We start from the raw sequence: 13,201 nt of genomic DNA, 5'->3' as shown, positions 1-13,201 counted from the left end.
AGCTATAACAGAACTTAGATGCAAAAAATACCACACTTCAGGTATCACATACCCCATTTATGGGTATAAGGGCAGAGAAAATGAGCTTAAACTATGATGCTGTTGGCAATAGCAGACATGGCTACATGACTTTTCTGATGGGCATTTCAGAATCCACAAGTCAAACCCACAAACCCACAATTTAACCCTCACCATTGATCGAGTCAGATGTTCTTCCAAATGCACACTGAAGAATTTTGTTTCTGAAAACAGCTTAACATTTACAGTTGGACTTTTTTTTTTTTTTTTAATCAAGCAGTTTGTATTCAGCACTCAATAAAACAAAGAAGCAACTCCACTTTCAGATCTCTCTCCCCCTTCCCAGTGGCTTATTATAGGATCACACTTGAAATCCGTATGTAGGTTTTAAAAGCCAGACAAATCAAATTGGTTACTGTTTACTGAGATAACCAGTACCATTAAAATAACAGGAATTTACAATCCTCTTTACTGAATGAACCCTCTCCACATTAAAGAAAGTTTTACTGTTTACATAGAGGATTTGGGTAGCCAAAATTCCTTTTCAAGTCAGTCAAAATAAATACTATTTCTCATTACAGGAAGTTGTCAGCATTGAGAAGACAATGATTAAACTTCACTCATGCAAGGACTCAGCTACATTTGTAGTTACATCTTTCAGCCACACAGCCAGCTAAAGCCTGTAGAGACTGACACAAAAATTCTTTGTTTCAACTGCACCTCCTGAAAAATTGTCTTGTTTTTAAACTGTGAAAATGAATCAGCAACCTAAGCTCCTATAATTAGATCCTTATATTGTGTGCTGTTCAGTAAATCTGGAGTACAGAACAGGCTGCCCAGAGACGTTGTGGATGCCCCATCCCTGGACGTGTTCAAGGCCAGATTAGGTGGGGCCCTGGGCAGCCTGGTCTAGAATTAAATGGGAAGGTTGGTGGCCTGCCTGTGGCAGGGGTGTTGGAGATTCATGATCCTTGAGGTCTTTTCCAACCCATGCCATTCTTTGTGATTATTTGTGAGGTAAGAAAAAAGATGCATTTCTTTCTAGAATAAAAAGTTTGTTAAAAGTTCATGCACATCTTTTACTCATTTCAACAGATATTCTATCCTGTAGTTCTTTTTAAGAAATAAGTTGTTTTCAAATGCAGTGTTTCTCTGCAAGATATTTAAATTGCACAAAACTGAATTTGGTATCGATTTATATAAGGGAAACAAGATCATTAAAAAACAAGCAGAAATTTCTAGTTGATTAGATGACAAATGGAATTGGGTAACAAACTATACCACATTCTAGCGACAGAGGATAAGGTATGGTACAGCACGAGCACACCCATACAGTTGCTCTGCTGCAGAAAAGAATTAAAGGCCGCCCATGTTACTGCTGCAGAAAATAGAAAACACTTAGGACTTTTTTCGAAGAGGATTTTTTTCCCCCATTTACTCCTAACAAAACTAGACAGACAGACACTCTATTGAAATTTTCAAGCTTTTTGCCACATGGCATTTGTTTAAAATCCATCCTGAAGATATGCGACAATGCCTAATAGTGGGAGCACAAGGACCTTTTCATCACGGCACCTTGAAGCACTTTGTAGACGTTCTATAGCCAAATACTATTTCTAAACACCCATAAAACAGAACAGAAACAGGAAAAGATATCTTGACTGTTCTTACTCGTTCGCTCCCAAGAAAGTCACAGTGTATTTCAAACACAACCAAAATTATATTCCAGTTAAAATTTTCACTACCACCCTCAAAAACCATTTCCTGAGCAGACACGAGCATAAACACATGAGCACAGTTCAAGGCTAGGCACTGTAAAATAGCAGAAGAGAAGATTAAGTAATAAAGCTTCTCTTCTTGAAAACATTACAGCTTTAGCCACTGTAAGAACAGGCCCCAGAGCCTTGCTACAACAGCCAGTCAGAAGGAGCCAACTTGCAGTAGAGCTTACAATGAAACCCAAGGTAAAGTCCAAAATAGACAGAGGTCATGGGCGAAAGACTGGTCACATTAGTTTATGGAGGATCTAAAGGAAAATAACATCAAAATCAACAAGAGGAAAACTTTTAGGGAGTATTGTAACCACAGTCCCCCTCCTTCAGTTCTGAATACACGAACAGAAGAACAAGCTCCTCAAATGACTTACAGATACATACTCATCTCACTATTAAAATTATCTGGAACTCACAAAATGTAGAAACAGTGTTTGCAAGCATTTCTGTGAAAAAATGTCCAGTAAAGGAAAAACTCCACTCAACAGCAAAAAAATAATTCTTTTCTCAGCCTGGAGAATGCAAAAACATTTTTCCTGGCAAGCAGCTCAATACATTTCCTCACTTGCATCTGGAGACTACATAGACAAACTGAGGGGGAAAAAAAAAGCACTTAGAAAGCTATGAACACTCAGATTACCCAAAACACACAAACGAAATATTTCCCTTCTAACTAATTGTGGATTGAGATTCATACATACAAGAAATTATTAGAAACATTTTCTAATACATGTCAACTCCTAGTATCATATAGTCTCACACATCTGAAGATGCAAACCATCTTAACTGCCAAAACAGCCTATGTCAAGACACCTGACATACACCTTTAAAGGAGGAAAACAAGTGCAAAATTAAGAGAAAGAGAGATGTGTATTAACTGAGTTCTTGGACAAAGGGCTAAGCTGAGAATTACAAAATTACTGATGGACAGCTAATAAGTTCTCTCCAAGGATTTAAGTTCCCTGAGAACACTTAACTGTATGTGATCTACATACTGACCTCAGTTTCTATGCTATATACTGGAAGGTATTTTCTGATTTTTAATCTGGTGTTACCACATCATGCACAGAGAACACTTACCAAGCATAATTCAGTAAAAATCAGATGGGGAGTGTTTATTATCTGCAGTCTTTTGATGATTACTCTGTAAGCACCTGACAGTCAAGTTTCCACAAGGCCATTAACTTAAAATGCAAGCATACAAACAAACAGACCTCTAGTCTTAACTTCAAATCCTATAGTGTCAATAAACATAACATTCACATCTCCCAGATATGTGCCAGAATGGAGAAACTTAACGTAGATTGCTCTGTGGTTTTAATCACTAAGAACTCCTAAGAATAAAAAAATAAAGTGTTTATTTGTTACTAATTTTAAAAGAAAGCCAAGAGCTTCTTTTTCTTTTTTAAAACCTCTAGAGAGAAACTAAGTAGTCACACTGAGACCCCAAGCCTTGGAGCAATCATCTTAAAAGAAGTTTTGAGGTATACACTTAAAAAGCAGAGAAAAAGCAGGAAGGCTGGCAGATGAAAAATTCTGTATTTTCAGAATACCAAAGCAAACACTACTTGTTGTACAGGTGGCTACAGGCAAATTAGCATAAGTGAATATATATGCTAAGTTTACCTTGTTCTAAATATACTACATGTTTTATAAACTGCTTGCTTTGGTTACAGCTCTTCTCACTCAAGCTTATACACAGTCTGTTGGTCAGCCTGCAAGTTTGATGACAGCACATCACAAGTTAATAAACCCATTACCAGATATTTGCACACTGACTGAAGAGTGAGAAAAATAATCACCATCTCATCTTTCAGAGCTACATCCATAAATCACCAATAAAAACAAACAAAAAGCATTTTTACCTAGTCACCAGTACGTCCTTCTGCTGATCAACCAAAGAAAAGAAAAACAGTACCTTTAGACTATTAATTTTATTAAAGGGATCAATAGAACATCATAAGAGCAGTAAAGTTTCGATGAACTTGCACAAATACATTTAAATGAAAAACTGAGAAGCCAGAACAAACGCTAGGGGTCTGGTCTTGAACATCTGCCTTTTGGACACAAGCTGTGTCTTTCTGTGCCTTGTAATGAAAAAACATTAGGGAAGCTGAGATTTATTGTTATAGTCAGTGAAGAATTCTAAACATTAACTCATACCTCCATCTGACTTAAGCTACATGGATAAAGACGATCCAGTAGTTTACTAACAGTAACTGCCAAGCAAAACTCAGCAGCTGAACATAAGCAGAAATAAAATTATACTTGTCTGAAAAAGCAACTGAAAGACTCACGTTCATCTTTGCTGTCACAACTCCGGGTGAGAAATGGAGGCTACGTCTGTGTGACACACAACTGAAACCTTTTTAGATCTCTATCAATCCCGGGTAGACTGCTGAGACTAATGGCTTTTACTAAGAAGCCAGAATTGCATCTTGCTGAAGTAAGAAGAACAGGCTACGTCACCTCCAGGCTGAGTAGTTGTGAATACCGTAAATGAAGCTGCACTTAAAACGCTCAGGAAATTTCAGCTACTGCAAAGTTTGGCAAACTCTTCAATTAATGTACTTTCCACAGCCATGTTCTTCATATCTATGCACAATTCAAGACCTTAGTTCTCCGTCTATGACATCCTGTATTACTTAAAACTTGCCTGGAGGAAATCCAAATAACACCATTAATAAAATGACAACTACATCCATAAATTCTACTAAACAACACCAGGGCAAACTTCAGACTAAAAGTTTAGCAAGACAAGCTATTTCCCAGACTAAGAAAAATCATTATATAGAAACAGATCTGAACTTAATTGAGCATAAATATAAACAGATATACTATTTTTTTTTAATAGGAGCATGTAGCAGTGATAAAATATTTAGTATTAAATAGAACACAACTAAAGATGACCTAGTGGGGATTCGCTTTAAATTAAGATAAGGCAGGCATCCTAGTAAAGCTGAAGCCAAACCAAAATTACAGGCAGCTTTTTTCCATATTTAATTCCATATTACAGTAACCATTCTTTCTTTTATACACACACGCATGCACAGAGCCTCCAACAGAAAATTCTCATCTGTCCCTAATCTATGCCCCCTTACATACAGAATTTCTGAATGCAGAACAGAACCACATGACAAACACAAGAGCTACATTTGATTTACAAGCTGCTTTGCACAGCTCATGGTACAATACATTTCAGACTAAAAGGTAACCATTGTAAGATGAAGGTGGATCTTAGTAAGAGTACTGCTTTATCACAAGAGCACAGCATTTGTTCATTAGCGCTCAAAGTTCTGTAACATATATAATTATCCTGATAAGAACTGCTGTGAATTCATGCATTGTACATTTACCTGTGCTACGTACGAGTCCATAAATTAAATGACAGTCTTCTCTATCCAAAACAAGCCCGATGCTGGCATTCACAGAAACATCCACATGGAATTCTACCAACAAACTGAAGCCCAGTCTGTCACATCTCAACACCAAACTGGCAGTCACCTGGAACTCATCAACCTTACGATCAAAACATTAGTTTGAAATGCACCAGAGTCCTATGCATTTCACGGATTAATTTAAAAATTCTAAGCATGCTTATCTTAAAATATGTAGGAAACACACTGGAAGAACATAAAGGGCATGGAAATAACAGAGTCAGCTATTCATCTGACCATAATTATATTGTAACTGAATGCATTTACACTGAAAAGACAAGCTATTTTACTTCTCAAAGTAAAAAGTGCATTTTCATTATTTCTGTGAAGAATACAAGGAAGAATAAAAGTGGTTTTGAATTCTTGCCTGGTAATTTGATTTCATCCAATTCATACTCCAAGGTCAAAGTAAATTTTAACCAAGGTAAGAGATAATGCCCAGGAAACAAAAAACATTGCTAAATTAAACAGAAACCAGTTGCTTTATCAAGGCAATGCTAACAAGTTTTGCTTTGAACTGTTCATACAAGAAAAGCTTGTCAATTTTATAAATGAATGTAACGAAGCACACCTATAACAGAATGCTCTTCTCTCTGTGAACTAGAGAACCACAACAAAAGTCTTCTTGCTCTAAATAGCTGTTCTAATTTTATGAGAATTGCAACAGATGCCTTTACATTACTAGTTGCCCATCATACAACAAGCACATTAGAAGAGTCTCTTTCTCCAACGTTTTAGAGAGGGGAAAATCACTGCAGCAGAATAAACTAATTATTTTTATAACTTACAAAGATGTGCAAGTACACAAGTACGATATGCCATTTTGTAGCTACATACACAGAGATACAGGCTCCTTTATTATACTACAGAAGCCCAATGAACGCAGGGAATTCAGAGCATCACCGTCAATAGAGATAGAATGTCTTCATACCAAAACCAGAAAAGTTTTGGTGTAGAAGCAATCTGCCATCCCACCCCTTACACACAAGAAGTTTCCATCAATCATCAGCATGGTCTAACTGGTTGATTCAGCTAAAAACATAAACGACAGAAAGTGCGCCTACAAACAAGTCAATTCAATACTCCTGGGGATAAAGTGCCCCAGAATCAACTACAAAGACGAGCTGCACGTACACACTAGGCCAGGGGAGAAATAATACATTTGTTAGATATTGACTCGGTGATTCACACCATTATACTGATGTTTGCACAACCACTCAAACTGATCTTCACATCTTTCTACTAAACTGAAAACATCTACTCTGATTAAAAATACTTAAAAGAAAAAAATAGCACTGCCAAGTAGCCTTTTTTTTTTTCCCCTGAAAAAAAAAAACTGTAATGCAGTTGTCAGTAAAGTTATCCTGCTTCTACCCCTACTTGAAATCCACAGTTGAACAATGGGTCGTTTGAGACAGCAGTTCAAAAGAATGTTCAGCTTGAAATAATTAACAAAAAAGTTTGACTAGTTCCAAATACCGTAGCCAGCAGAGTTTTTCTACTGGACACTTAACAGAATTTAAATTAGAATTTTGTCAGAAATTTACTAATCTGAAGTAACCAATTAATTGCCATACTAACAACAAGGGTTTGTCAAACACATAAGACACTTCTGATCCACAGCAAGAATGAATTATTTTGTGAATGTAACTTTAGAAAGCACCATCAATTCTCACTTTCCACTATCATCTGAGCTTAAGCATGACCCGAGACAGAAGTGGTACAGTTTCACACCATGACAACATTATTTTCCAACAGCAATCTACAAAAATCCATTCTTGCAGTGTATTTATATAATGTTGCAACTGAACCACAAGACTTGCTTCTCCACTGATCTCATGTGAAAACATACAAGTGTGACATACATGAAACCAGGAATTGTTGAGTTGCCTGAATCTTTCATAAAAGTTTAGAAGAAAATCTTTACACACTGGTAGCTCACAAGATTTAAGACGGAAAACTGAGAATGAAAAAGGTTAGACATAATACAGCTTAGAGAGCTTTGGTGATTCTACTCAGCCACAAATTCAAGAGTAACAGTTTACAGATCATACAATTGGTTAATGGCACCCATTAATGCAGCAGACCTGGAAGAGCAGCTAAAGAGAAGCCACAATTATTACAATAAAAAGCAACAGAAAAACAAAGAATGATTTTTGCCTGCAGCACATGATTTAACACAGGGAGCAGCAAAGGTTGGAAAATTCTCCTTTCTGATTTCCATCATTGTAATCCAACTACATTCACATTTATTACTTCTTAGTTTCTGTCCCCAAGTAATTCCCACTATTATTTAACATATCAACAATCACATAGTGGAAATAGGAGAGTTTAAAACCACTGCTTTAAACAGTATGAACAGTAACTACAGTATTTAGGAACATATAAATACTTGTAATAATTTACATGTTTTCCTGTAATAAGACATGCAAGCCCAACATCATCGTGACAAACTCAGAACAACCACCAAGCAGGCTAGAAAGTGAAAGGCTGTCAATAGTTAACTGACACTGAAAGTGGTCTCTGCTTTGCCTACAATCAAAAGCTTTCCAGCATGTTCAAAGTTCAGTTGGTTTTGATTTTATTTATTAAGACTGGAATGGAATAACTAAGAACAGAGAAGGTCTGGAGACATCTATGAACTCTCTTAACTGCACGCTACTGCCCTATACAATATGTTAAGTACTACAGGCTATAGTAGGCAGATTGCATCCTCCAGAAGTCAATTTTAACTTGAATCTGTAACAGTATCAGAACAGCCTGCTTCATTCCCCCAAATGGTCTATACATATTTCTTAAGCACACAAATGAATTAGGCAGTAAGAAACACTAATACAATGGTGACAGAAAGATGTCCACCAGGTAAACAAAGCAATGCAGAAATGACCTCATATTCCTGAGCCAAAGAAATGCCAGAAACAGGGAAAGCACACTGCAGGGAAGGGGTTGATGTTCTCTACTTGTCTTGCTTTTCTATCTTTCTCAAAGTGACCAAGCACCAACGAATACTTCAGGAAAGTACTAGGTTGGATTAATCTTTCCCTACCATGACTTGTTTAGTAAATTGAATATACAAGACAACAATAAAAACAACAAAGACAACTTATCAGAAAATAGCTTCCTTTCAAAATGTCCATACCTGTGGAAGTGCAGTATTGAGCTGTCTCTGCAAGGAATCTCTTTCATGACCAACTTCATGCAGCTTGCCCTGGGTCAATGCTAGCGTCTCCTGAGTTTCTCTTAGTGTTTCCAGAAGGCGATCCCTTTCTTCCAACATGGATACCATTAACTGCTCAAAATGGGAATCAGCATCTGACTGTAATGGGGAACCTGAACCATGGCCTCCATTTCCCCCAGAGGGAATCTCTGCCTCACTGATGGTTGGCATCACCTCACACATCATCTTGAAACAAAACAAGACAAAACAAAGACCATACATTTAAGTCAAACAAATCTAAACAGGATAAGGGACTTTGGATACTATCCATAATATCAGCTTAGGTCTCTCAATGATAGCATCAGCAACAGTTGCCAACACCTTAGTGTTTGCCACTATTTCATTAAGATTGTGGGTGAAAAGGTAGACAATCAATTTAATCAAGGCATCACTTCATAATGAGAATCCTGTGACATCTTGCAAAACCAGATTTTTACAGCTGCTTTTTAAACTATGATCTCATTTTAATGGACTTATATTTTTGTTAAGAGCAAACTGCCACTGAGATCTTTAAAAAACAAAGATAAGGCATGCAACAAGCCACCAAAAATTATATACTTCAACCAGTTACTGATTACACTGCATATTTTGAGAATCATTATATGCTTCTTCCAAGTCTTCAAACATATAAAGATAATATCTAAAACAGTACTCTGAGCTTATGCTGCTGTCTTGCAGAAACCCGCTGCTAAATGTGATGCATATAAATTAGAGGTAAATCCACATTGTCCAAATTCAGGAGATAAAAATGTAGAGAAAGATAAAAAGAAAAAATTCATTACAAAATAGTAGCAGCTGTCATTGCAAATAACAACATAAAGGTAAAGGTAACTGAAAATAATTCAAGGCAGAGAATGAATACAATTAATTAGGCAAACATAAGTACTTTACTACAGTCAAACTGGAAGGACTTTTAGGAGACCCTAACAGATCACAAATGGCTATGAGAGCAAGCATTTAAAAAACATGGGAAAACATACAAATATTTACAAATGATTAATTGCACTCTTTCACTGAACCACTTAAGACTTTTGAAGTTCTTTAGACAGTCTCTTTCAACATCAGAGATCTGTAATGCTTAAATGGTTCGCTCAGTTATCAGTTGTTCTCAGCATTAAACTCCACATTCATTTTAAAGAAAAACTAAACTTATTGAGAGCCTTTTAACCAGGTTATACCTCTGAATCTGCTGAAAGGTTCCAAACACCCTTAAGTGCTCTGCAACATCTTCATGTATGACTACCACAAGCCCTATACTTTCAACACCACTACATTATTTACCTTGCTCAATAAAATAAAAAGGCTTGGAAAACGGGCTCCAGGTTTCCAGCAGTACCGGTTCTTCTGTTTTTAGCAGTTTTTTGTTATCCTCCAAAGTCTTGTGGATTGCAAAGCATCCATTCAGCTACAGTCCAACATCTGTTTAACTGAAACACCCCGCGTACGTGAAAACAAATAAAACTGCCCAATAAAGAGCAGTTCCAATAAAAAGCAGCAGCAACTCCAGCTAACTAGCCAAGTCCCCAGCACAGAAGAATGTGAGAATTAACCTCCCGTCTATTGTTGGCCCATAGGTCCTGCAACAGCTGGGATGAGGGAATCATGTGCAGAGAGAAAAACGTAGTCCGATGCTTCGGTGCAAAAGCTTCAACAGTTCATGGCTCGGAAATCCCGCTCAGGTCACAATCGCATTATTAAACAGAATACGGACAGCACGGGAAAACGGCTCGAGTTTTACCACGAGGGATTTGGAAAAGCCTCCTTCCTTTTCTCTTCTGCGAATTCCAACAGGAGGTTCTCCTTTCAGTTTCCTGGGTCTCCGTCCAAACATTTATAATCCCAGCAGCGAGGAGCCGATATCGGGTCGGAAGACGCGGGGAAGAGAGACCCGTCACTACAAAGCCTTCTTCAGCCTTCAGCCTTCCACCCGACGCGGAGCCAGCTCCCAGCCGGCTCAGGCCCCAAGGAGGAACGGGGGAACGCGACCGTGCGGGCCTCGCCGCTCCGCTCCCCAGCAGCGGCCCGCCGAACAAAGATGCCGGGCGAACAGACGGAGCCGTCCGCCCCGCGCCGGGCCGCGCCTCTCTCCCCGCCGAAGGCCCTCACCCGCGAGCCCGCCCGCGGAGGCTCCGGCGCCGCGAGATCCGAACGAGCCCCCCTCTCCGGGCCCTACCGAGCGGTCCCTCCGAGCCGGGCCCAGCTCCGCCCGCCGCCGCCTCCACGTCCGTGGCGGCCGATAAGCGGCCGGCCGAGGCCGGGCAGGGCGCCTCCGCGTCCCGCGGCGCGGCCCGGAGGAGCGGTGAAGGCTCTCGGAGATCCCGGATCGCCGCCGGCCGGCCCGCAGCTCCGCGCCGCGCCAGCCCCGAGCGCCGCCGCCTCCGCGCCGCCGCCACCCGCGTCTCCCGGCGCCCTCTGCGGCTCGTGCATAAATCAGTGCGGGGCCCACAATGCACCGCGCGAGGCCGGCCCTCCTCTCCACCCCCGGCTCTGGCCTCGCTGCGGCGGGTCGGCTCCGGCTCCGCTTTCAGCCCTTCTCACCCGAGTCCCCGAGTTCGAGTCCCGTTTCCCCGCGCGCCCTCCCTGCCCCTGCAAGCCACGCTCCCGCCGCCCACGGGTACCCGCCCGAAAGGAGGGCTGCCCCGTCTTGGCGGCAGCGCCCTGGTATCCTGGTATAGGAGCCGTGCTCGCGGAGCAACGGGGCAGGACCGGAGTCGCTCCCAGCGCCGAGAGCGGCCCCGTCACCGCGCGCAGCGACGGCCGGAGCGGCGTTCCCTCAGGGGCCCGGCGTGTCGCGGCACGGCCCTGCCGGGCGGGTCTGCCCGCCGCTTGCAGCAGGCTGCCGGCGTGGCCCCAGCGTAGGCGCCTCGGCCCGGTCCCTGCCCTCATGCCGCCCCTCGCCTCGGCCCGCTGTCCGCGACCTGCACGCTTCCAGCGAGCCTTAAATATCTGGGAGGTGGAGCGGCGTGTTTAGGTCTTAACCTCGTAGAGCTGTGAGGCAGTGATTTTCTCCGGTGAAACAGTGTAACTCGACAGCTCTGACAGAAGTAAAGCGGACGGGAGAGCCAGCTGCTCCCTGCTCCTCATGCCCGCGCAGGACGGGAGGTTTAATGGTGATGAAAACAGTGCTGAGCTTCCCTTCAACAGCGATCGCCGTGCCGTACGCACAGCCCGACCCAGGCCCCGCCAGCCAGAGGTGGCCTCTCTGGCACGGCCCATTCCCCGCAGGAAGCAGGCTGTGGGTGCACTGACATCATAATGTCTTTTTTTTTTCCCCCCATGTGACCTGTTTCCAAAACAGCATAGATGTGTTTTCCACATAGTTTTCACTCTGTTCCTGGATGATTGTGCTGCTAGAGCTTTTTCTTTTCCATGCACCTGAATAAAGATGGAAAGTGTAGGCAAAGCTTGGAGAAATCTTTTCTCCATTCTTCTCGAGCTCTGTGAGAGGGTTGTGTTACTACTATGAATAAAGCATTTGCATTTTGGTTCCTGTTCTTGCTTTTATAGTGCAAAGCTCTGAAAAGCACCAAGGGCCGGTTACACAGGCCGAGGTACGACATGCCAAGAAGTAACAGTCCCCATGCTGAAGCTTGTGTGGTTTTGTGCCTAGATTATATGACATCTCATTTGTGAATGGAACATATTGACACCTAGTGCTGAATAGAAAGGACCATTAATTAGTCACTCTTCCTTCCCCCGAGTACAGAAATCTTTACAATTACCAATTTACTACACTGTGCTCTTTTTCTTTCCTTTGGTATTTGAGTCTTTAGGGTGAATTTGGGTCACGTTTTTAAGCTTTCCTCCCTCCACAGCAAGGAGGTCTTGATTTTTTTTTTTCCCTTCAGGGTTGTGTTGTTATCACATGACTCTGGGAGCTGGAACTTTAGGAAGAAGCCAAATATTATGAAGCACATTCAAATCACGAGTTCTGCCAAATGTTGGATAGCACAGTTAACACTGAGTTAGGGCACAATTTAAATATAATTAAAAAAAAAATTCTGAGATCTATCTTTTCAGTATAGAAATGTTAGGGAAAAAAGGGTAAAATCAATTGTGCTGTTTCAGAGAAAATTGCCTAATGCTATGAATTAACCTGTGTTGTCCAACAGTCTCAGTATAACTTAATACTATTATTCATAAACATTGATATATTCATACTGAAATATCTAGAAGATTGTAAGCTTGGAATTTAACATAGCATGTTTAAAATGATCACAGGAGGAGAGGAAGGAAGGGACATTCTTTATTTGGCCTTCTTTTACGTGTTACTGTCAACCCACACTGAGAGGTCCTGTCATATAATTTACATTAATGTAAAAACTAACCATGGAGTCTGGGCTATGGTTATGAAGCACAGCAACACATTTTGGATGAAAACAAAGGTAGTTCCTTAACACTGCAAAGTAGGTCCTGAATATTACCTTGAACTTAATCAATTCTTTATTTCTAAGCACACTTCTACAGAGGAATGCTTCTATTCCTTTGCCACAAACTGCATTTTGCCAGTGTTAACAAAGCTCTCCCATAAGTTGCATGCAGTTCATCCATGATTATATTATGTACTTGTCACATAATAATAAATTTATTAATAAAAGTCACAGGTGGTGACTTTTATTCGATAGAGAAAACAAAAATATTCTGCCAGCTTGACCTGCTTTTTGAAAAGTTAAGCAAAGATCTAGCAAAGATGCATAAACTCTTCAGATTCAAGTGAAAATCTGACCCAGTTTTCTAGGCACAGTCACAAACACATA

General features: G+C 40.8%; 1 protein-coding gene across 8 annotated transcripts in view; it reads right to left on the bottom strand.

Moving 5' to 3' along the window:
* The window catches only part of PPFIA1 (PPFI scaffold protein A1), a 56,128-nt gene extending 45,472 nt beyond the window's left edge, over positions 1-10,656 (bottom strand). For all 8 annotated transcript variants that reach the window (XM_090140745.1, XM_090140748.1, XM_090140746.1 and 5 more), the window contains exons 1-2: positions 9,726-10,656; positions 8,367-8,630 (exon numbers count right to left, since the gene is read on the bottom strand). In XM_090140745.1, coding sequence (XP_089996871.1) covers positions 8,367-8,630 — 264 coding nt within the window. In that variant the 5' untranslated portion in view covers positions 9,726-10,656. The remainder of the gene's footprint in view (positions 1-8,366; positions 8,631-9,725) is intronic.
* Positions 10,657-13,201: the final 2,545 nt, after the last annotated feature.

The sequence above is a fragment of the Phasianus colchicus genome, chromosome 5, assembly GCF_987193195.1.
Source record: "Phasianus colchicus chromosome 5, bPhaCol1.hap1.1, whole genome shotgun sequence".
Lineage (NCBI taxonomy): Eukaryota > Metazoa > Chordata > Aves > Galliformes > Phasianidae > Phasianus > Phasianus colchicus.
The sequence above is the reverse complement of the archived record's forward strand: the minus strand, read 5'-3'. Positions and strand labels throughout refer to the sequence as shown.